Source organism: Mauremys mutica, chromosome 3 (genome assembly GCF_020497125.1).
Source record: "Mauremys mutica isolate MM-2020 ecotype Southern chromosome 3, ASM2049712v1, whole genome shotgun sequence".
Taxonomy (NCBI): Eukaryota; Metazoa; Chordata; order Testudines; family Geoemydidae; genus Mauremys; species Mauremys mutica.
This window is the reverse complement of record NC_059074.1, coordinates 33,180,379-33,206,321: the sequence shown is the minus strand read 5'-3', so window position 1 is coordinate 33,206,321 and position 25,943 is coordinate 33,180,379. Positions and strand designations below refer to the sequence as shown.

Genomic DNA, 25,943 nt, shown 5'->3' with positions numbered 1-25,943 from the left:
TTTTAATACATTCAGGTAGGTTAGGCTCAAACTTTGTAATAGGCTAAATACTGAAAAAGCCAATAAGTGTGTGTTAGACACAGATAAGTAATATACCTAACCAGTTAGTAGACTGGTTACTAAATTAGTGTGTTCTTGTGTTTCATTTAAAGAAAGTCAAGCTTTCTGTTTTGGATAATATGTATGCCTTCAGTGTTTGAGGAATAAACATGCTTGTGAAGTGAATCACATAATATGAGACTTGTTCTTCATTTCATTAATCAGAAAGTTCACAAAGGGATAATTTTATTTCCAGGGTTTTTATCTCCCAGGAAACAGAATGGGATTTCTCGGGTGGAGAACATCATTGCGCTTTTTACAGATTTAGAGTAAGACACGTGCCAGTGTTTTTAGTCAAAGAACACAAACTAAATTTACCATTGAAGAATTATTTTGGTGCACAATGTAACACACTTGATTTTTTTAAAGAAGTATTTACTAATTTTGAATGCATCAAGTTGACATGTAAAATAAGTTAATAAAGAGATTGTTCATCTGAAAGTTCTGGAGTTTTGTTTTAGCCAGTTGTAACTTTCAGTAATTTGTTCATGTAGCTATTGGAGTTAATTTTGTGTTTGCTCTTTTGAAGCTCATGTGGAAAATGAAGAACAGTACACTCAAGCATTGGAGAAATTTGGAGGCAACTGTGTCTGTAGGGATGATCCAGATTTGGGAACAGCGTTTTTAAAATTTTCTGTGTTTACAAAGGAGTTGACTGCTCTCTTCAAAAATTTGGTAAGAAATGGTCTAGAATAAAACATTGTTATTACTGGAACTATGCTAGGAAGAATTATACGTATAGATGATTCAGGTATATTTAGTTCACAAATAAAACCACAATTGTTCCTGTTGAAGAAAATTCAGTGTTTTGGAGACCAGTATTTCTGACCTCCCTGAGAATGTCTGTAATCTTTGACTTGAACCAGTATGCCACATCTTCACCTTTGCCTCCTTCAAATCCATAATTGAAACATGCTTCTTTGAAGCCTATGAATCTTAGTGCTTTCCTCAAGGAAGTGGAAATAATCCCTATTATTAAATGACAACAGCAAAGAAAGCTATTAAAACTGTTAAACTAACAAATTATGACTTATGTTCCACTGCTTGTTCACTCTGTTTTTACCTTGCCTTTGCATTATGTAATTGGATTGTTAAGCTTTTGGAGAACATATGGTTTTCTTTCTTGCATGTAAAAAGCCTACCCCATTTTTGATACTCTGCAGATTATAAATAATATATAGGGTTCAATTCTGCAAATGCTGAGCACATAAGTGTTACAATAGGAGTTGCGGGCACTCTGTGCCTTGCAAGATCAGGGCCATATTGTATGTGTTCTACATGCACAGAGTGAACATGGGAATATAAAAACTTAAATTGCAAGAGGCAGATTCTTTGCCCACTCTGCTTGCTTTGTGTTACTCAGAGGGCATAATCAGGGAATGAAAGCTGGCTGCATTCCCCTAGGATAGGTGAGTCCCAAGCTCTCATAGAGCCAGCTAGAGCTAACTTTTATGCTACCTTCCTCGGGGGACAGGAAGAAGGATTGGCCAGTGTGTGATGTGCTTCAGCTGCGCTCAGCTGGCAGTGGTCTTCTGGTGACTGTTGCCAGCTGATGTTATTTAGAGGAGCTTCCAGGCCATAACTGGCTCCCTGATAGTGTCCCCTCCCTGCCTCACTGAGCATGATCTTGGTGAGACAGGGAATGAAGCCCTGACTGTATTAGCACTGAAACGTATTTCACATTGAATTTGGATATCTCCAGATGTGGGGTATGACGTTCTGAGATTAAGGAACAGTTTGCCACCCTTACTCAAGTTGAGTTAGTCCCTTAACATATGAGTATTCGCTGAAATTAGTAGACCTACTCAGTTTGAGTAAGGGTGGCAGAATTGGCCATTTAAATGAGTACACTTATGCTGCCTACAGAAACACTGTACTGTATCTCATTTTAACACAGTATGGTGAGTAAACTGTTTCTCCAGCTGAGTATAGTAATCTGTAACATGGGTTTCAGTTATTTTATCTGTATTAAGCAATGAATGTTTTCACAAGCAATGTTGACTGAAAAAGTAATGTCAGCTTTTATGTTCTTATTAAAATAGCAGTGGGGAAGCTGAAACTGAATCTATGTTTTTTTAAAGATAATTTTTAATTCAAGCCAAATAAATGTGGACATTTTACAAAAAAAAGTAACTACTCTTATTAATAAGAGAATTAATTACCACAGTTACAGAATGGTGTGGGTTATGTGTAATAATAAGAATAATAGTGTAGCTTTTATATACTACTTTTCATCCAAAGGTCTGAGTCTCCTTTACAAAGGAAGTATCTGTACACTGTGTGTGACCTGATCAGACTATTTTAAGGTCATTATGAGACTTGGTTGTAGACGAGTAATTTCATAATCAGATTCATCTTCCTCTAAGCAAAACCAAACGCAGTGTTTCTAAAACTTGTTGCTCTGTTTTGACTTCTCACTGTAAGCAGTCTATTTTTCTTGCTTCAATTTACATAGATCAGAAATGCACGTCTTTCTTTCTTCTCATTTTATGGTTCTAATTTTCCCTACTGGCTGAGTGCCACATATTTTCTCATATACAGAAACTTTGTGGCTCCTCCTCATGTCTCATTATCATTATGTTATTTTATATCAGGGGAGACTCAACAGATTCCAGCAGGTAGGTCCTCTCTCCCCACTACCTCTACTGCAGGTTGGTGAGGGATGTATCCCAATGGACAGCTCCTTTCTTTCTCCAGATGTGCTCCACCCTTCTGAGGTTTAAAGTTGTTTGCTTCCTTCTGATTGCAAAACGAGAACTGAAGGACGGACACCTATTGTTATCTGAGTTTCAGATACCAGCAGGGAAAGCTTAAACTCTCCCCCCAAAAAACTGTTAAATGTCCAAGCATGAAAAAACACACAAACTCTAAGGTTTTTTGAAAATCACTTATTTATAAACATGAACTTCTTGGAGAGTATTTCTTTAATTTTTCCAGCCAGAAATTCATACTGCTTGAATAAATTGTTCATCTTTCTGGAAGTATCGTACTTTGAAAATCATCTCCAAATTGCTTGGATACAAGTTGTTTTCTATGTGGAGATTACGAGGGACTGTCTCTAAGGAGTGTTGTAGTATTCTGAAGAGACTTTGGATTCTTCTTTATTATTATTTAATTATTGATATCTGTTTTATTTATACAATACAACATCATAGCTGTGCATAATGCACATTTCATGTTTCTTTATACTGTTGTAAACTATACTGACCTGAACGTTTTACACACTTGGAATGTCAGATTGAAGTCCTTTCAGTACCTCCTTCCCCCATACGTGGTTCCTCTTCCCCCCCAGAAAAATACCCTTTTAGTCTGTCTCCTCACTCACTGAATTATGTACAGTACAAAGAGATTTCGAAGCATTTTGCATCAAAAACGAATGTATTGACATTAACTTGGCACCCACTGTATTTCAGATGTAAAGAAATTTTTATGTTTTATGCCATATAAGCTGCTGCTGCAAGCCATCTTTTTAATCACTTACGTTCTTTAGTTCCATAAGGCAGTTTTAAAAGATTTCAGAAAAGATGCTAGCAGAATGAGTAGCGATATTCTGGGGAGAGAGAGGACGTGCCCAGACTGGAACAGATGACAAAGCTATTTACACTAGCGTAACGTGAGATCTAGTGTTAAGTTTTACCTTATCATTTATTTAGAATTGTCTTGATTTTTTGATTGGAGAGCTATTGTGTTCTGTCAGCTTAACATCTGGGTTGCATTTTGGGGGCTGCAGTTCTAAAATGTTTGAATTAAAAAGGGAGAGATTTCCTTTAAATCGTTCCTTCATGTTGTATGAATCTCCTTTAAAGATGGTCTGCTTTTCACAGCTTTTAATTCTTTTTCTCTTTTGATGGAGAAGACCGGTGGCACCTTAAAGACTAACAGATTTATTTGGGCATAAATTTTCATGGGTAAAAACCCCACTTCTTCAGATGCCACCGGACTCCTCATTGTTTTTGTGGATACAGACTAACACGGCTACCACTGATACTTGATGTAGAAGGTTTCCCAAAGTACACACTTTGCTATCATGACTTTAATCTTTTCATGGTCATATCCGGGCATCTGGATTTTTAAACCTTTCACTTCCTCACATCAGAAACTCTGTTTCTGGTATCTTACGACTCAACTATAGAGTGGCCAAGTTGAATTTCAGGCCTTGGTATAGCTTTGATTGGGAGCAAATGAATTACGTATGTATCTGGCTGGATTCCTGTTATATGTGCATTTTAAAATAGCTACTGAAGCTATAAGACTATATTTTTTGGAGAACTCAATTTTCAGGTGCTTTGGTTTTTCATGTTTGGAGACTAGCTGTAAAAGCTGTGTGGCGTTTCTAGAGGGGGACTGAATTGCACATTAATATGCATTATTCCGTTAAAATTATCAGTTTTTTACATTCTCCACTACATTGGTTTTTATCAGTTTCTTACAGATGTGCACCTTTTTCTCCAGTACAGAACCCATATAATCATAGTAGAGCTCTATCTACTGGCTTCTGTATTGTAACTCCAGTATACTGCTATAAAGTTTCCTTGAGCTTTCTCTAGGTCAGAAATGGTCTTTAAGAAGTCCACTTGATATTTCTTTTGATTCTGATAACCTCGGTAAGGCATTTTTCAGAAAGGAACACTATTTTTCTTGGCATACACACTGTTGTTCCTTGGTGGTATTTTTCATTGATAGCTTGTTTGGCATTCATTTGGTTAGAATAGTAGCATCAATGGTGTGGTTAGGTCTGTGTATGGGATGTTTTTGACACAGTCACTTGTAATTTTAAGTACTTGGACTCCCTATATGATTAAGTGTCAGATGGTATGGTATGAGTTTGAAAATCAGAAATATTAGGATAGGGAAAAGGCCAATCAACCCAACATGCCTACTCTTGACAAGTTTTTACTATGCCATGGAAAAAACCCTATAATTGCATATCTCCTTTATCTGTTTCTCCCTGGAAAAAAGATCTGATCTGTGCATGTATCTACCTTCTACTTTAGAAACAAAGTAGCTATTTAACAACTCTGTGCTGTGTTTTTCTTCTCTCTCTCCCTCTACTCCCCCCCCCCCATTCCTCAATATACTCTCCCTCCTCCTAAGTATCCAGTGGCGTTTTCATCCTTAGTTTGTTGTGTGTTCCTGCAGCCCCCATTGGCCTGGAACGGTGAACCGGCCAAACCTGCGCACAAACCCATCCCCGGCCTGCTAGCGGCTTTCCCTGACAGGCCTTGTGCCAAAGGTTGCCGATCTCTGTTCTAAAATGTACTAGAGGTGGCAAGCAATCGGTCTGTTTTGACATAGTAATGCCTATATTCCTTGAGAAATCTTGGTTAGGTACTGTGAAATTTATTTTTTTAAATAAAAGACTTTAATCTACATTGTTTTTCTTCAATGCTTTTTCTTTTACTGTATAATTAATAACTTTTAAAAATTCCAAGGTCAGGCACACATTATATCTTATCTTGACAGTGGTGTAATATTTCATTGTTGTTCATTTCCTGTTGATGTTAATTGGCTTTGTGCTGCTAAAAACCTGCAACGCTGGGAAACCCATTTTAAATTTTTCAGTCAAATAGTGCTTATCTTTAGTGAAAGGGAAGTTACTTAAGCGGTGTAGTAAATTAAGCTATACTAGCAGTCATTAATGAACACCTATGTGCTTTGGTGTGTGAGAGGCCAATGGCTGAGTGCTATCAAGACACAAACAGTAGAGAAATGGTTTAGTAACCATAAAATGCACACTTAGAGTCCTTGATTCCAATTATAAAAAATTTTTTATTTTCAATTAAATTTAAAAAATTTTAAAAGCACATTTGGCGTATCCCTATTTGTGTGTCTAAATGGTTTTTCAAAAAAAAGTTATAGACATTTTTGGTTAGGAGGTGTTTTTGTTTAATTTAAAAAAAACCCAAAACATTGTCCCCATCCCATCCCTTCCCACCTTATCTGGGGAGGGCTAGGGGAGGATGTCTCTAGCCTGGCTGGAGCTGCTCTGATAGGCTGGGCAGCGCAGCCAAGCATGTTCCAGCGGGCTGGGCCGGGTGGCACAGCTGCAGCCCGCTCTAGGTGGCGGGGCCGAGCGGCACGGCTGCAGCCTGCCATCCCCAGAGCTGCAGCCTGCCATCCCCAGAGCTGCAGCTGCTTCGGAGGCTGTGGGGAGAGCAGCGTGGCCAGAAGCGGAGAGAATCTGGCCCCGCCTCTTCCCTGCTGGCTGTGCTGCCTCTCCTTGGTTCCTCTGATGGGGGGAGGGGCTGTGTCCCATCTCTTCCTCTCTATACTTGTTCATAAGCCGACCTCCTTCTCTGGTGCTTCCCTTTTTTACCGAAAAAAAAATCGGCTTATGAATGAGTATATATGGTAGTTTAGTCCTTTTTCCCTTGCAAATGTTGGCTTGGCTATTACATCTAGTATGGTTTCTGGCAGCTGAGTATTTGTGAAAATAAACATTCTCCCGCCTGTCACCTTTTCTCCCGCCTGTCACCTTTTCTCCCCCTACCAGCCTTTTCCAATTTGTGATCGTTAATTTACTACCCTATCTCTGTCATCTTATCTTGTTGGAAGCTGTCAAAGGGAAAATTGTGTGGCTGCCAAAGCAGCAGTTTTAGAAGTGGAAACCAGGTCAGTTATTTTTTTTAAAACGTGGAAGTTGCCACTGTTTCTCTGGCTCCAGGGGCAACTGATCTTGCAACATCTCTGAAGCACTCCTAGACCTCAGTGTGTGTCTCTGTTTCCAACAACTTTTAAAAAGTTATAGATCAAAATGTAGAGGCAACATACTGGCATCTGTTGGGCGATTACCGTATTTTTCTGTGTATAAGACGCCCCTATGTATAAGATGACCCCTCCCCCACTTTTCTAACCCAAAATTCAGAAATCAATATTTTAAACATAAAACAGAACACATTTTTATTTAGTAATTACCGTAGGCAACATTTACATACCAGCTGTGAGCACGGGAAGCCTGGGAGGGCTGAGAAGCAAGCAGGCTTCCTGCTCAGGCCCAGGAAGAGGACGCCGAGGTAGGGGTAGAGGGAACGAGGAGGGCTGTGCGCCCCGGCTGGTCTCCGGCCACGGCCCTGCCTGGCTCCTGCCCCGGCCCCCCGCGCGTCCCCGGCCCCCCGCGCGTCCCCTGGCCCCCCGCGCGTCCCCCGGCCGCCCGGCCGCCCAGCTCCTTCAGAAGCCAACTCCCCACTGCGACCTAAACTTTGTTCTCTCAGTACTCACAAAGCCCCCCGCCTCCCAGCCTTTGATCCTTTTAGTTTCTTGCTTCAAGTCTCATCTTTCCATGAAGGTTGCTTTCCTTGTAACCATCACCCCAGCTAAAGAGGTTGGCAAACTTGGAGCAATGATGGCAGATCCTCTGTTCACTATGTTCTATAAGGATAAGGTTTCTTTGTGTCTACATCTCAAATTCAGCCCCAACTAGTTTTGTAATTTGACCATAACCAATTGATTAACCTGCATGCTCTTCTTCCCAAAACCACATGCTTCCACAGAGGAATGAAGACTCCACTCCCTCGACATTTGGCAGGCCTTGGCCTTTTACCTTCAGGGAACAAAACCCATCAGAAAATCCCTTAGACTGTTTATCATCATAGGAGAAAGAGTCAGAGGGCACGTCATCTCCACCCAGAGAATCTCCAAATGGATCTTTGTGTTTGCAATCTACTCTATCAGCTGTCGAACCTCCTCTCCCATCTGCCGTTGTATAAGAGTCATTCCACTAGAGAGCAAGCAACAACTGTGGCATCTCTTCAGGAGGTACTTCTGAGTATCTGTAAAGCAGCCACATGAGGCTTCATTCATGCATTTGCCAGATATGCCCTGGTGCCAGGACTCTTCTGCTGATGCCACATTTGGGATTGTGGTACTCTGCTCAGCCTTACTATCTATATGCTCGCACCCTCATCCTACTTAGGTACTTTTTGTCAGTCACCTGAAGTGTAATACAGTAGGGACCATCTCTCCAAGAAGAATGGGAGGTTACTTACCTGTAACTGGAAATTCTTCAATATGTGTGATCCTTATCTGTATTCCACTACCTGCTCTCCGTCCCTTCTGCTTTCTATCTTATCTGATTCATGGTGGAGAAGGAACTGAAGAGGCAGTTGGACCAATGGACGCAACTTTCAAATTCTCCAGCTCTGAACATGGTGTGCATGTATAACTCTCAGTGGAACATAGATAGGGACCACACATCTTCAAGGACATCCAGTTTACAGGTAAGTAGCCTCCCCTTTCATCATGTTTGAACACAATTATGTTGATGTGTAGATGATGGAATGCTAACCATGCCTTAGCAGTTAATGTGGAGCAGACAAATCATTTTCAGCACTGTGTCCCTAATCCAGGTAAAAACATTACTGCTACCAATTTTTATTTTTCATGTGAAATTAATTCACATAAAAAGAGAGCGCTTCTGAGTCATTGAGACTAAATGACCTCTATCCACAGAAAAGGTGCAATGTGATTGGTCAAGTGAAAATGTATGTGCTGCCACCAATGTACCTCATTTCCTCCTCTTCCCCCCCCTCCCCCCCACGTGAATGAACCATCTCTAGGTTTGAGAGTATAGTCAGATCTTCAGGCCTAATTACTCTTTGGCCTCTCTTCTGAGGCTTATCTCAGTAAGTGCCAAGTATGTCGATGATGATATTGGGTTTTTTTTTATTTTTTTGTATTTTTTTTTATTTTATTTTACATGCATAGCTGCCCTCTGAGGACAGTATTGGGACCACTGAGATCATTTCACTTAAGCCACCAAAGAGCCATTAGATGGTAACTCTTGATATGTACTGTTCTGGGCTGGAAATGAATCCCTTCTCTGCAATTATACTGCTTCAGATTCCTTTCTTGAGGTTCCTATTTGCATCTTCCTCTTTCTGGCTGCAGAAAACTAGATGGGACTCTCTTGAGAGATTGTTAGCACTGCTTAAGTGACTGTAGGATTTGATACTAGGTGATATAAAGTTCTTTGTATACACTGAGCACTTTTGAAAATCCCACCCATTGTACACGTTTCTGTGTGTTTCCTGGTTTCTGTGGGTGGAGGATGGGGTGGGGAAATCTTCCTTTAAAAAATTCTTCATATGTTAACATAAATTAATCTTTCTCATTGATGCAGTTCTGTTACACCATCTCTTACTCTCAATGCAATGTGTATATTTATATTAAGTTAAAAATTTAACATAATGCCCACAGCTTGAACATTGTGCCTGAATCATATGATGAGATGAAACACTTTATAGAGGTTTACTGGTATCTGCTACCCATAGTCATACAGCATTATTTCTTGCTTTAGTTATTTTGTTTAATCAAAATGTTATGTGAATGTGGCTAAAGGTATGGTATTTAAATCCAAAATTGTGCTGTCTTTTCTCCTTTCTTTCTAAATGAAATGTTTTTTTCCCCCTGTGATATTTTGCTTATTCTTAAATGTTATGTCATCATAAAATCTTTAGTACCTTTTCCAAAATTAATATTTTTTCTGTTTAAAAATAAATTGTTCCTGCATACTTCCTTGAAAACCTACCCCTTTAAGAGTGCATGTTACGTATATTATATATCAAACAGCAGTCTTCAAAGGGCTAGATTCTGCCTCCTTTATGTTGGATAGTACCTTACTCTGTTAGTAATTCCTATTTATATTGCTGGGAATACTGCAGCGTAAGGCACTAATCAACATGAGTAAGGGTGACAGTCTCTCATGTTAAATTGATAATCTGTAAGGTCTTGGTCCTGCAAAGATTTGATATGTATATTTTGATTGTGTGTGTTAAGTAGTTCCATTGAGTTCAGTGGGACTGCTCCTGTACTTAAAGTTAAGCATACACGTAAGTCTATACTGATGTGGTTTAAGAGATTGGAAAATAGATGATTAGCAATAATAGGTTGAAATATATTAAATGTAGAAAAAAATATATTATTATAATTTCAACAGACAAAAAGCAGATAGTGCAGAAATTAATGGACTCATTTTGCAATCTCTACTGGATGTTGTGCTTACTGCCATCCCATCTGCAGATACGTTGTATGTTTGGTAGTGTTCACAGATACGCGTTTTAAGGTTCAGTCATATTGCATGTATCTTTGATTATTGGTTGTACTAATAAATACTTACTAAACAGTATTAGGAAGAGAAATTAAAACTTTTCAAATATTTGAGTGAAGCCAAAGAATGTACATTTTTCGTTATAGTATGTTAAAAATCTTTAAAGAGTAACTTAAATTTTTGTTACAGATTCAGAATATGAACAACATAATCACTTTCCCATTGGACAGTTTGCTTAAGGGAGACCTAAAAGGAGTAAAAGGGGTATGGTAATCATTTATTTCTGTTTTTATAAAGTTATTTTTGGTACAAATATATATGGCTAACGTACCAATTTAATTTTAGTTGAAAAAATACATATGCTAGTATGTATTTCACTCCATGCATCTGAAGAAGTGAGCTTTTTTTACCCACAAAAGCTTATGCCCAAATAAATCTGTTAGTCTCTAAGGTGCCACCGGACTGCTTGTTGTTTTTGTGGATATAGACTAACATAGCTACCCCCATATGCTAGTATACTACTTCACTACCCGGTAACTAAGGGATGCCCTTGACATTAGCTGTGAACTGAGTTACTTCTTTGCTCTTGTGGCTTAGCTATAGTACAGTGTGTAGTTAACTACAAAACCAAAGGACAAAGTTCCTTCAGAAGGTGTAATAATCTTGAAGCTGTGGTAGAAGATTGCAAGGATTGTATAGAGCTCATATAAAATACGTGGAGAGAGATGCTTAAGAACTTGTGTTTAATTTAAAAGGATTACTATTAACATTGTGTAGCATTGTAAATTTATTTGGAGCTTTACGCTTGAGTAGGTGAAACTTTTTGTTTAGCATGAATAAATATAGAATTTAAACCAGTAGCTGAAAAATGTTATAATAATATCGTCTGGATGCATCCTGCCTGAGGTAATAACTGTGTCCTGAGTTGAATAAACTTAGAACCCTAATGCTGATGCGTTTTTTGTAACAAATTTCTAAGCCAATGGCTTAGGAGTTTTTTTTAGCTTAGGGTCTGGTTATTAGTGAACAGTGAGGAAGCAACTGGAAGGAATTGTTCTGAAATTTTTAAATTAAAGGGAGAAAAAACAGAACAAAAATCCTACAAGATAGGCTGTAAACTGCAGAAAGGTAAAATGCTTCTTTTAAAAAAAAAATAGACAAAAATGGTCAGACCCTTTATCCTCCTTCTAGTTATCTCAGCTTTTCCTCCCCCTTTTACCTCTTTCTAACTTGTTCCTGCACAACAAGTCAATAACTGCAGCATATTTTTGTTTTCCTTCTTTTATAACTGAATTGGGAAAGAGATCTGAGGTCCCAATCCTTCAAAGACTTAGCAAGTGTTTTAACCTTATGCATTGTGTGTAGTTGATCCAACTGACAATGGAACTACACTCAGTACATAAAGTTAAGCATGCTGCAGAATCAAGGTGTTAATGTGGGGTCAAGAGACTTTCTTGTATCCCTGTATTCTTGACTGCCTGAGACCATTCCAGTTCAGTGTAATATTTGGGTATGTTTAATAAGATGAAATAATTTGATTTTTATTTTCACAACTAACCTGCACAAACAAATGAGACACAGGATTCATATAGTTCAGGATACCGTGCATAGCAGCACACTGTACAAAGCAGTACATTGCTTTTTCATGCCTCACCTTTGATATGGTGTTTGTTCAAGTGCAAAATCAGTTTATTGCAATGCACTCTGCTGTATACGTTGGTTCTGTTAATGTTATAAACAGGTAAAAAAAAAAAGGAGGAAGTAGAAATGCAGCAGAGTAAAAAAGAAAATATTATCTTTGTTCTATAATGGTTTGAAAGTGCTATGCTGATGGTTTCCTAAGCAGTCCTCCAAACGTTTATGCAAGGGAGTAGCATTACTCATATGAGTAGTGTCATTGATGCTAAGTATTTGGAGGACTGGGCCCTCAGTCTTTACAATGCTGTTGCTTTGGTCTGAGGCTTAAGTGAATAATTATGAATATGGAATTCATAAATAATTGTTTTAAGGAAGTGTGTGGTTCCTGCTAGGTATTATCAGTTTTTTTCTAATTTTGGTAGTTAGTAATGTTGTTTGATCTATAATGGGCTGATCTCTCTAATCATGTAATAATCATGATCATCGAGCAAATTAGATGCTAATAAAACAATTGAATGCCTTGTAAAAATAAGCACTTATCCAAGTTATCTTGTGCTCAGAGCCAGATCCTCTAGTTTGCTCTTCTTGAAGTCCAGGGAAATTCTGCATCTGAGTTAGGATGCAGGATTTGGGCCAATAGGGCCCAATCCTATTCCCACTGAAGTCAAATGACTAAGTCTTTACTAAAGACTTGATTGTACCATTTAGGCAAAAGACTTTCAGGTGGTGCAGAGCTGAATTGCCTCAAGGGAAGTTTTAGAGGCCAGATGCCTTTCTGAGCTGTGCAGGGGGAGCATGCACACTGCCACATGCTGGTGTTTTTTTTTTTTTTTTTTTTTGAAGGCTGCACCATAATCTGTTCTGCATGCAGCTTTGCGCTCCTGGAGTAGTAGTTAGGAAGCAGTCCTTACACACACCTGATCTCTTTTTGCCCAGCTCTTATGTGAGCTGCACAAAGTGGGAGGGGGAGAGGAAGGGCTCCTTGTTCCCTGTCAGTCCTGTACTGAGCACCCACAACAGTGCCTGGGCCTGGGTGATTAGATCTACTGTGTTTTTGAAGCAAATACTTAGCCATGTTTAATGTCTTTTTCCTATGTTGACAGGATCTGAAAAAACCTTTTGATAAGGCTTGGAAGGACTATGAAACAAAAGTGTATGTATTTCCTTTTTAATAAAAGTGTAGAGCATAATTTGAAATGTAGAGGTGGTGGTGGTTTATGTTATTGTAACACCTCTAGCCCCACCTGAGATCCTGAGCATAATTTCTTTCAAGGCATGTGCACAATACTAATCTATAGAAAAATTATTTTAGAATTCTGTAGTTGATAATATAACTTATGAATTAAGTTAATTGTCATTTATTGTGCTATGGCAATGATGGTTAAAAAATGTGTTCCATTTTTGGTAAGCTTGTGTGCATAATAATGTTCCCATTAGAAAGCAATCATAACCAGTCCACCTTTATTACCCCCTTCACTGCATATGGGGAGAGGTACTGTTCTTTGAGTGCCTCCTGGTGTTGAGCTGTGGAATCTTCTAGAGAAAAATGTCCACTGGGGTCCACTTGCCCCCTTTCTCCCTCCCCTGGTGGAGGGTTCTGAGGGTATAAAAGAGCAAGTGGCCCCAACCTCCCTTTAATTCCTTCTTAAACTTCTAAAGGTGCAGTGAACTTGGATCGCATATAGTGTCCTTAGCATTTGTCGTTTTTTATTTTCTTGCCTCCTTCTGCCTTTTCATGGACCATTTTCAGTTTAGTTAGTTTGATTGTTAGTCATTTCATACAGTTTATTTACTTAGAATAACAAAGAAGGTGTGAGTCTGGCATGGCTGAGTCTGAGCAGTCCAGAGAAGTGGGAAGGATGCCTCTTGCGCCCCTATTGATTATTGTGGGATGGGACAGGACTTCACAGGCCCAGTCAACTAAATCTGGAAATATGTAAGTCCAGCATCAATTCTGGACATCTGCTAGCCCAAGTGGCTCTGTGCCTGGCTTAATTATGTCCTTCTCCCTTTCTTACCTGACTGGGCCTGGCACTGGAATTCTGGCAGTTGACTTGGCACTGTGGTTTCCGAACCCCTTTGGGGTGACGTAATTTGGTGCTGACATTCCATCATTGCTGATATGACACTGAGGTTGACCTTGTTCAGTGCTGAGATTCCAACACTATGGGCACCCCCAGATCCATCCAGTGGCTATTATCCAGCGCCATGGACCCACTTGATGAAATAGAGAGACAGGGTTGGTGAAGTAATATCTTTTTTGGACCAACTTCTGTTGGTGAGAGAGTCAAGCTTTCAAGCCACACAGAGCTCTGTCTGGGTTGAAGACTTCTCTCTCTCTCTCACCAACAAAAGTTGGTCCACTAAATGTGTTACCTCACCCACCTAGTCTCTCTAATATTATGGGACTGATGTGGCTACATTTACACTGCATGTTGTCCATGGTAGTATCATTCCCACTACTGTCTGTGTTGTCGGAATCTGGTGCCAAGATTTTGATACTGTTGGCAGGTATACCATGTGCTTGAAGTGGATCAGAATCAGTATAACTCAGGGGTCGGCAATCTTTCAGAAGTGGTGTGCCGAGTCTTCATTTCTTCACTCTAATTTAAGGTTCCACGTGCCAGTAATACATTTTAATATTTTTAGAAGGTCTCTTTCTATGTCTATAATATATAACTAAACTATTGTTGTATGTAAAGTAAATAAGGTTTTTAAAATGTTTAAGAAGCTTAATTTAAAATTAAATTAAAATGCAGAGCCCTCCGGACTGGTGGCCAGGACCCGGGCAGTGTGAGTGCCACTGAAAATCAGCTTGCGTGCCGCCTTCGGCACGCGTGCCATAGGTAGCCTACCCCTGGTATAACTGGAGTTAGGTCTCCAGATCCTTTTGGGTCAACTGAGTCAAGTGCTGTGGATCTGGCACAATTTACTCCGGTGAGCCAGTTTCTTGACGTGGCATGGTGCTGAGTATAAGGCCTGGTCTACACTAAGCGTTTAAACCAGTTTTAGGAGCTTAAAACCGATTTAACGCCACACCCGTTCACACTGAGAGGCCCTTTATATCGATATAAAGGGCTCTTTAAACCGGTTTCTGTACTCCTCCCTAACGAGAGGAGTAGCGCTAGTATCGGAATTACCATATCGGATTAGGGTTAGTGTGGCCGCAGATCGACAGTATTGGCCTCCGGGTGGTATCCCACAATGCACCACTGACCGCCTTGGACAGCAATCTGAACTCGGATGCAGTGGCCAGGTAGACAGGAAAAGCCCCGCGAACTTTTGAATATTTCCTGTTTGCCCAGCGTGGAGCTCCGATCAGCACGGGTGGCGATGCAGTCCGAAATCAAAATAAAAAGAGCTCCAGCATGGACCATGCGGATGTGATTGCAGTAAGGGCAGGCAAATCTGTTCTATCAGTGCTCCATTACAGAAGACGAAATTCAAAATCATTTTTAAAAAATCTCCAGACAGATGCCATAGCAGGGACTCAGCGCACTGCTTCGTGACAAGCGTAACGGAAAGCCAAAGAATCAAATGAACGCTCATGGACTGGAGGACTCAAGCTATCCCACAGTTCCTGCAGTATCCGAAAAGCATTTGCATTCTTGGCTGAGCTCCAAATGCTTCTAGGGTCAAAAACAGTGTCCGCGGTGGGTCAGGGCATAGCTCGGCAATTTACGCACCCCCAGAAGTGAAAGGGAAAACAATCCTCTCTTGACTCTTTTACATGTCACCCTATCTTTACTGAATGCTGCAGATAGACGCGATGCTGCAGCACTCAACACCAACATCCTTGCTCCCCCCCCCGCCATGGGTGGCTGATGGTGCAGTAAGACTAATATCCATCGTCATCATCAGCCTATTGGCACATGGGGCAGTGCAAAAGGACCGGTAACCATGCTGACTAGCATCAGTTAGGTTGATCAAGGGTGCCTGCCCCTAACTTTTCCTGGTAGATGGTGGAGTATGGCTGGTAACCACCTTCATCATAGCAACAGGGGGCTGAGCTCCATCAGCCCCCACCCTTCATGTGTAAAGAAAAGATTCAGTTGCCCCTGGACTAGCAGCGGGATGCTGGGCTCCTCTCCTACACACTGCTTAATGTCCTGTCTGGACTATCATAGCAGCTGGAGGTTGCCTTCCACTCATTTCTCACTAACAAGTCACTGTGTCTTATTCCTGCATTCTTTATTACTTCATCACACAAGTGGGGGGACAATTCTACGGTAGCCCAGGAAGGCTGGGGGAAGAACGGAATCAACAGGTGGAGTTGTTGCAGGAGCAACCCCCTGTGAATAGCATACAGCTCATAATTTCTGTAGGATCTGACACAGAGCAGCTGTGCTCTCTGGTTCTATGATACAGTGGTTCTCTAGTACACTTGCCCATATTCTAGGCAGGACTGATTCTATTTTTAGATACCAAAAAGGAGGGATTGACTCAGGGAGTCATTCCCAGTTTTGGCTTTTGCACCCCTGGCTGATCTCAGCCAGGGGCACTTATGACAGCAGCAAATAGTGCAGTGCAAAAGGACTGGTAGCCATGATCATCTTATTACCGATTTATGGTATGGTAGATGGTGCAGTGTGGCTGGTAACCATCTCTGCTGTCATGCAAAAGCAAAAGCATGCTGCTGTGTAGTTCTGCTGAATCGCCTCTGTCAGCGGCATCTAGTACACATACGGTGACAGTCACAAAAGGCAAAACAGGCTCCATGATTGCCATGCTATGGCATCTGCCAGGGCAATCCAGGGAAAAAAGGCACGAAATGCTTGTCTGCCATTGCTTTCCCAGAGGAAGGAGTGACTGACGACATTTACCCAGAACCACCCGCGACAATGATTTTTGCCCCATCAGGCACTGGGATCTCAACCCGGAAATTCCAAGGGGCGGGGGAGGCTGCGGGAACTATGAGATAGCTGCGGAATAGCTACCCACAGTGCAACGCTCCAGAAATTGACGCTAGCCTTGGACCGTGGACGCACACCACCGATTTAATGTGTTTAGTGTGGCCGCGTGCACTCGATTTTATACAATCTGTTTTGCTAAACCGGTTTATGTAAATTCGGAATAATCCCGTAGTGTAGACGTACCCTAAGTGACACTAAAGTCGACCTTAGTTGACGTCGTGTATCCAACTGAAATGGCCATAAGATCCATCTGAGTCAACATAACTCGGTGCCTAGACTCCACTTCTGTTATCGTGGGTAAACCATTTGCTAAAGTGATTTAGTGCCTAGTATCAATGATACCGAGGTTGGTGGATTTGCCCAAGTCCAGTGCCAGCACAACTGACTTCTCTGACGTGCCACTTATTAAAGGGGTGTTATACCTTATTTCAGCCTGATTTGTCATGAGTAGCTGAGTTTGAGTCCAAATATCCAGCACCCTTGATTTTCTGGCACCATCAACTCTATACTGAGCAGTCTAATATTGAATATCCAGCAACACAGGATCAGGAGAATCTGATGCTGTGACACTGTCTAACATAAGTGGTTCACAGATGGACTGAGACTGGTTCTGAGAACCTGGCATCATTGATTTTGGTTTTTATAGGTGGCACCATAGTCTCCTGATCCCTAAATGTTGGCATTGTGCCCCAGAGTTTCTCCAGTTGTCAGATGCTTAGTTGCTTGTTAAACTGTTCAGAGATGGTGGTTTACTCCCAGAGTCCTCAATCATAGTTGACTGAGGCTCTAGGCATTCCTTTTGTGGGAGTCCCTCCAGATGAAATCAGTAGAACTGACAAATTTTCAGGCTAACAGTTCTGAGGAGGACTCAGAATGGCCTTAGTCAGCCACAAAATTCTTCAGCTGGATTCCCTAAACAAGGTGTTCTTGAGTGCCAAGACATCCTTGGTTCTGAAATCTTGAAAAAACTTTTCCCATGCTGAGACTGAGGTAGCTCCAGTGCCTATGATGTCTCCTTCAGTGTTACAACACTTATTGGTTCTAAAAGTGACTCAGACCTCAAAGCTGGTGCTGATGGCCTGATTTTGAAACTGTCCAAGGCTGTTACTGCCTAGAGACATCTAGGTTTCAAATTTTAGTTTCAATGCTTTGTTTCGGAAGACAGGCTATAAAAAGCTTCTCTAAAGTCCACTCTAATATTGTGATGGTGGATCACTGTATCTGAATGCTTGTCCTATTTATGTACAATCAATTATATGTTGATATCCCCCAAGCTTCAAGGAGCAACAGTTTAAAATAAATAAATACATCAATAATAAAAAAAAAAATTGGCAGCCGCTGCTGGGACCACACTGCCTTGGTAGCAAAGGACTCAATTCAGGTTGAATTGGGCCTTCTGATGCCACGTTTCTGATGCTTTAGTCCTGGAGCTTATTCTACTGCAGTCCCAGAAAGACTTTGGATTTTCCTCCTCAGTTTGAACATTACAGGCTATTTGTTTCAGGTGTAGCTCAAAAGTGTTTTCATGTTTTTGTAAATTTACCTGAGCTTGAATCTGCAGGTAGTGACAGTGCCCAGTGCGAAAGCACTTTAACTTGTAAATTTGGGATTATCAAGTGAGATTGAAAACACTGGTTGCTCGGAATTGTTGGTTTGTAGTGCTATTCCTTGGTCGCTAAGCACATGAAAATTGTTATCTACATAGTGACATTGGTATCATATTGCCTCTTTCGACAGGACTAGCTCCAACCCTGTATTATTAGTCCACCTAATCAGGGGTATCCACAAGATTATTTCCTATTTAAGCAGCACAGTGTTTTTGCTATCCTGACATGATTGTTTCAGACATCAGGGCTTTCATGCATTTGTGTCTGTATCTAGACTTTGGTCCACAGACTGGTTCCTTTTACACTGTAACTGTGATATACCTTTATCCAGGTTACATCTGTGGCCTCCTTAAGACTGATTACAGCTATCCCGTCTTGGCACTACTTATACTTGAGCCACTTATGTCTCAGGTCCTTCAAGATACAGAAGGTGAAGATAACACGTGCTTGTAAGGGAATTCCTTTCTCTTCTCCCTTTCCATCTAAATTAATATTTCCAGGTGGTGGCTTGGGATCTGCACCGTGTTCTCCAGCCATTTCTAGGCTTGTGAATTCTGTAGGATTCTGGAGTTGAAAACTATGTGTTTGGTCTACAGGATTCTCTCCCTTAGACCAAAGACTGATTTGCCGAAGGGGGGAAGGGAAACTATGTACAGGCAAATTCTTTGAACTGTGTTTTTGTACAGCTGCACAAATATCTTAGCTAGCTCTTACATCCTTTTGTCTTCCCAGGTGTTCATTCTTCTGACTATATTGGTAGGTATTCAGCTAATTCAAAGGCAGCAGTTTTCATCAATTTACAGAGCTGCTAGTTGAAGCTCTGTACGTCCTTGAAACAAAGATTTGTCCCTCAGTGAGGTCTGATCTGGTAGAGAGCGAAATTGTGGACTCTTCTAATACTTTCTTGATTTGCCATCCAGAGGTGATGCCTGTTTGGGCAGTTCTGCAGTTCTTGTTCACCTATAAATCCTCAGCCTACCTTCCTAGTGTGCTGTGCTAAACATTAATCTCTCACAAGTGGGAATACGCAGAGACATATAAAAGAAGGAGGAGATTGTTCTTCAAGTGTGTCATCTCTACATATTCTTCACATGTCTACCCACATTTTTCCTACTTTTTTTGGCATCTCAGCTAAAGAATTCCAAAATTGGGGAAGGAACTGAAAGGCAGTTGGAACTCCTCCTCCCTTTTTATACCCTTGTGTTCTTCACAAGGGGAGCAATAAGGAGGGGCAAGTGGCCCCAGTAGACACTGCTTTCTAGAAGATTCTACATCCAGGAGGTGCCATTCCCAACAATTTTAATATGAATCATAGAATATCAGGGTTGGAAGGGACCTCAGGAGGTCATCTGGTCCAACCTCCTGCTCAAAGCCGGACCAATCTCCAACTAAATCATCCCAGCCAGGGCTTTGTCAAGCCTGACCTTAAAAACCTCTACAGATGGAGATTCCACCACCTCCCTAGGTACCCCATTCCCGTGCTTCACCACCCTCCTAGTGAAATTTTTTTTCCTAATATCCAACCTAAACCTCCCCCACTGCAACTTGAGACCATTACTCCTTGTTCTGTCATCTGCTACCACTGAGAACAGTCTAGATCCATCCTCTTTGGAACCCCCTTTCAGGTAGTTGAAAGCAGCTATCAAATCCCCCCTCATTCTTCTCTTCTTCAGACTAAACAATCCCAGTTCCCTCAGCCTCTCCTCATAAGTCATGTGCTCCAGCTCCTTAATAATTTTTGTTGCCCTCTGCTGGACTCTTTCCAATTTTTCCACATCCTTCTTGTAGTGTGGGGCCCAAAACTGGACACAGTACTCCAGATGAGGCCTCACCAATACCAAATAGAGGGGAATGATCACATCCCTCGATCTGCTGGAAATGCCCCTACTTATACAGCCCAAAATGCCATTAGCCTTCTTGGCAACAAGGGCACACTGTTGACTCATATCCAGCTTCTCGTCCACTGTAACCCCTAGGTCCTTTCCTACAGAACTGCTGCCTAGCCATTCAGTCCATAGTCTGTAGCAGTACATGGGATTCTTCTGTCCTAAGTGCAGGATTCTGCGGTTGTCCTTGTTGAACCTCATCAGATTTCTTTTGGCCCAATCCTCTAATTTGTCTAGGTCCCTCTGTATCCTATCCCTACCCTCCAGCATATCTACCACTCCTCCCAGCTCAGTGTCATCTGTAAACTTGCTGAGGGTGTAGTCCCCGCCATCCTCCAGATTATTAATGAAGATATTGAACAAAACTGGCCCCAGGACCAACCCTTGGGACATTCTGCTTGATACCGGCTGCCAACTAGACATGGAGCCATTGATCACTAACTGTTGAGCCCGACAATCTAGCCAGCTTTCTGTCCACCTTATAGTCCATTCATCCAGCCCATACTTCTTTAACTTGCCGGCAAGAATACTGTGGGAGAGCGTATCAAAAGCTTTGCTGAAGTCAAGGAATAACATGTCCACTGCTTTTCCTCTCATCCACAGAGCCAGTTATCTCATCATAGAAGGCAATTAGGTTAATCAGGCATGACTTTCCCTTGGTGAATCCATGCTGACTGTTCCTGATCACTTTCCTCTCCTCTATGTGCATCAGAATTGATTCCTTGAGGACCTGTTGCATGATTTTTTCCAGGGACTGAGGTGAGCCTGACTGGCCTGTAGTTCCCTGGATCCTCTTCCTTCCCCTTTTTAAAGATGGGCACTACATTAGCCTTTTTCCAGTCATCCAGGACCTCCCCCGATCACCATGAGTTTTCAGAGATAATGGCCAATTGCTCTGCAATCACATCTGCTAATTCCTTTAGCACCCGCGGATGCAACGCATCAGGCCCCATGGACTTGTGCTCGTCCAGCTTTTCTAAATAGTTCCGAACCACTTCTTTCTCCACAGAGGGCTGGTCACCTCCTCCCCATGCTGTGCTGCCCAGTGCAGTAGTCTGGGAGCTGACCTTGTTCATGAAGACAGAGGCAAAAAAAGCATTGAGTACATTAGCTTTTTCCACATCCTCTGTCACTAGGTTGCCTCCCTCATTCAGTAAGGGGCCCACACTTTCCTTGACCACCTTGTTGCTAACATACCTGAAGAAAACCACCTTGTTACTCTTAACTTCTCTTGCTAGCTGCAACTCCAAGTGTGATTTGGCCTTCCTGATTTCACTCCTGCATGCCTGAGCAATATTTTTATACTCCTCCCTGGTCATTTGTCCAATCTTCCACTTCTTGTAAGCTTCTTTTTTGTGTTTAAGATCAGCAAGGGTTTCAATGTTAAGCCAAGCTGGTCGCCTGCCATATTTACTGTTCTTTCTACACATCGGGATGGTTTGTTCCTGCAACCTCAATAAAGGATTCTTTAAAATGGAGCCAGCTCTCCTGGACTCCTTTCCCCCTCATGTTATTCTCCCAGGGGATCCTGCCCATCAGTTCCCTGAGGGAGTCAGTCTGCTTTTCTGAGGTCCAGGGTCCGTATTTTGCTGCTCTCCTTTCTTCCTTGTGTCAGGATCCTGAACTTGACCATGTCATGGTTACTGCCTCACAGGTTCCCATCCACTTTTGCTTCCCCTACTAATTCTTCCCTGTTTGTGAGCAGCAGGTCAAGAAGAGCTCTGCCCCTAGTTGGTTCCTCCAGCACTTGCACCAGGAAATTGTCCCCTACGCTTTCCAAAAACGTCCTGGATTGTCTGTGCATCGCTGTATTGCTCTCCCAGCAGATATTGGGGTGATTGTAGTCCCCCATGAGAACCAGGGCCTGTGATCTAGTAACTTCTGTTAGTTGCTGGAAGAAAGCCTCGTCCACCTCATCCCCCTGATCTAGTGGTCTATAGCAGACTCCCACCACGACATCACCTTTGTTGCTCACACTTCTAAACTTAATCCAGAGACACTCAGGTTTTTCTGTAGTTTCATACTGGAGCTCTGAGCAGTCATACTGCTCTCTTACATACAGTGCAACTCCTCCACCTTTTCTGCCCTGCCTGTCCTTCCTGAACAGTTTATATCCATCCATAACAGTACTCCAGTCATGTGATTTATCCCACCAGGTCTCTGTTATTCCAATCACATTATAGCTCCTTGACTGTGCCAGGACTTCCAGTTCTCCCTGCTTGTTTCCCAGGCTTCTTGCATTTGTGTATAGGCACTTAAGATAACTTGCTGATCGTCTTGCTTTCTCAGTATGAGGCAGGAGTCCTCCCCTCTTGTGCTCTCCTGCTTCTGCTTCCTCCCGGCATCCCACTTCCCCACTTACCTCAGGGCTTTGGTCTCCTTCCCCCGGTGAACGTAGTTTAAAGCCGTCCTCACTAGGTTAGCCAGCCTGCTTGCGAAGATGCTCTTCCCGCTCTTCGTTAAGTGGAGCCTGTCTCTGCCTCGCACTCCTTTTTCTTGGAACACCATCTCATGGTCAAAGAATCCAAAGCCTTCTCTCCAACACCACCTGCGTAGCCATTCATTGACTTGCACGATTCGACGGTCTCTACCCGGGCCTTTTCCTTCCATAGGGAGGATGGATGAGAACACTACTTGCGCCTCATACTCCTTTATCCTTCTTCCCAGAGCCACATAGTTTGCGGTGATCCGCTCAAGGTCATTCTTGGCCGTATCATTGGTTCCCACATGGAGAAGCAGGAAGGGGTAGCGATCCGAGGGCTTGATGAGTCTCGCAGTCTCTCCATTACATTGTGAATCCTCGCTCCTAGCAAGAAGCACACTTGTATATGTATAGATTACACTCTTAAAGACCAATAGTTACTGGTAAAATCCCCTGTATCTTCAGACTGTGTCATTAGGAAACTTCTCATGTAACCTTATAAATTGCAAGTATTTTTTTTTAAATGTAAATTATTTAAAACCAGTTCCTTTTTCTTACTGACAGGCCCTGAGTTCAGTGTTCGTCTGGGCTCATGATACCTCTAATACATGACAGTGGAACTGGTCAAATTATGACTGTTTGGCTAGACCTGGTTAGTGTGGAGCATAGGCTCTTTTTTTGTTTTTGATTTCTTTGTGTTTTTTCCCTCCTTACACTCTCATTGCTTCTCCCGTGTGCTTACACACTAACAGCAGACATGCAGAGGGAGCATATGGAGAAGGAATGCATGTGTCAGAAAAACTGCTCAGACTTCCAGCAGGCAGACCATATTTAACAAAGTGGTGAGCCAAATCTCACCCACACATGTCAGTTTGATCAGCCCTGTTGTGGTGCATTAGATATTAATGCATCAGCTCTTGCACCATAGACTTGCTGTAGTGTGATGTTGTTTACTTGTTGATTTGTATTATGGTAGTGCTCCAATGTCACAGGCACATTCCAGACATCATATAAAACACAGTACTTACCTAGTGCAGTACTGCCAGACTGCACTTCAGAAAGTTACAAGGTTGGTTAGTACTGGTGTAGTCACCAAACTCTCATCATATGGACACGGTGGTCCAAGTACCAAATCAGGTCTTGTCCTGTCTGGACTGGTGGACGGAACCCTCCAGTGTTTGTGTTGGACTTTGCTTTGCTGCTCCAAAACAGATGCTCACCTTACTTACAGATGCATTGGAACTAGATTGGGGGGAATCACTTGGGTGTGCTGCTGACACAAGCTCTTTGGTCTGCCTAGGATCTAAAGCTACATATAAATGTAAGGAAATTGTGAGCCGTCCATTTGGCTTGTATAGTGTTTCTTCCACACATTGAACAAAAGAATTTGTTGGTGCTAACAGACAATAGAGCAGCTAGGTTTTATGTGAATAAGCAAGGAGAAGCCCAATCAATGCCGTTGTGCCAAGAAGCAATTCTCCTTGGTGATTTCCACATCATCACTTGGATCCACCTTCCAGGGATGCAGAATGTTCTGGCAGGCCACCTAAGCAGGTTGTGTATCATTCACCATGACTGATCCCTTTGTCCAGATATTGCCAAATAAATTTTCCAGCTCTGGGGAACTCCCACAGAAGCAACAGAGGCCAACAGAACATGTAGTCAGTTTTGTTCCCAAGCTGGGTTATAGCCTGGGTTCTTTGACAAATGCTTTCCTATTACCATGATCAAATGGCCTGCTATATGCCTCCCCTCTGGTTCCGCTCCTGCCCAAAATCAAACAAGACTAGGATCACCTTATACTCATTGCTCCAGCATGGCCCCAGCAGTACTGATTTTCAGCTTTAGTAGCCTTATTAATCAGATCTCCACTGTCACTCCTGCTAGACACAGACATGGTCTCTCAGGACCATGGCCACCTTCTACATCTCAACCTGAAGGCCTTCCACCTGATTGTCTGGTTGTTTCATGGCTGATATAGTTGGAAGTGGTTTATTTTTAAGGGAGTACAGGAAGTGCTTCTGAATAGTAGAAAGCCTTTGACTAGGGGTATTTACCTGTTTAAATGGAAAAGATTCTCCATCTGCTCCTGGTAAAAAGGCATTTTCTTGGCCCGGACTGTTATCCAGCATATATTGAACAATCTCTTGTTCCTGAAACAACAATGGTTAATTGTTAGATCCATCAAAGTACACCCAATGGCTGTGTTGGCTTTCCACCCTCCTGTTTACAACTGCTCACTCTTCTACCATCCTATGTCTGTCAGATTTTTGAAAGGTCTCAACAGATTATATCCACAGGTACAGGACCCTGTCTCTGCGTGGAACTTGAATCTAGTTTTAGCAAAGCTGATGGGTCCTCCCTTTGAGCCACGGGTGACCTGTTCCCTGCTACACCTTTTAGTGAAAGTGGCTATTTAGTTGCCATTACCTCAGCCAGGAGAGTGGGGGAATTGCGAGCTCTAGTATCATCATCTCCCTGTATGGTCTTCTGTAGAGAGAGAGTTTTACTTTTGCCCTCACCTGAAGTTTCTTACTGAAGAGGTTTCCAGTTTTCACATTCACCAAGCAATCTATTTACCGATCTTCTTTCCAAAGCCTTATGCCCATATAGAAGAAGAAAAAGCTCTACACTCTAGGTGGTAGAAGAGTTTGGCTTTTTATCTGAACCGGACTAACCATTTAGGTCTTTGGTGGAACTGTTCATCGCAATTGCAGACAGAATGAAAGCCTGTCCAACGTCCACCCAAACAGTCTCTTCTTGGATATCCACTTGTTTTCGATTATGCTACCAGCTGACAGATGTGACGCCGCGGAGAAGAGTTTTGGCAGAGTCAAACAGGTCTCAGGTAGCTTCTGCAGCCTTTCCCATCTTGGACATTTGCAAGATGGCAACCTTGCCATACGTTTGCCTCTCACTAGGCCATCTCTCAGCAATTCAGAGACGATGCCCGGTTTGGCTGAGTAATCCTCTGTTCTGAGCCAACCTCCAGTTTGTACTGCTTGTGAGACCTACAGTGGAATGGACACATGCAATCACACAAAGAAAAAAGTTACTAATATTTTTCCGTGATTGTTGTTGTTCTAGATGTGTTGCACATGTTCATTCCATGATCCATCATCCTTCCCCTCTCTATTGGAATCTATGCAGTAGGAAGGAACTGATGGGTGCCAGGGCCAGCTCTGCCATTTACACCTGCGTGCAGTAGCATGGGGTAGCAGAGGTCACTCTGGTTGCTCCGACGGGTACCACTGAGGGAAAAATCTGACAACTGGGCGGGCACGCCCCTACAGTGGAACATGTGTAACACATCCTGAAGAGCCACAGTTACAG

At 42.1% G+C, this 25,943-nt stretch overlaps 1 protein-coding gene across 4 annotated transcripts in view; it reads left to right on the top strand.

Annotated features, from left to right (window-relative positions):
* The window catches only part of ASAP2 (ArfGAP with SH3 domain, ankyrin repeat and PH domain 2), a 169,328-nt gene that overhangs the window by 36,550 nt on the left and 106,835 nt on the right, over positions 1–25,943 (top strand). For all 4 annotated transcript variants that reach the window (XM_045011502.1, XM_045011499.1, XM_045011500.1 and 1 more), the window contains exons 3-5: positions 629–774; positions 10,334–10,408; positions 12,886–12,935. In XM_045011502.1, coding sequence (XP_044867437.1) covers positions 629–774; positions 10,334–10,408; positions 12,886–12,935 — 271 coding nt within the window. The remainder of the gene's footprint in view (positions 1–628; positions 775–10,333; positions 10,409–12,885; positions 12,936–25,943) is intronic.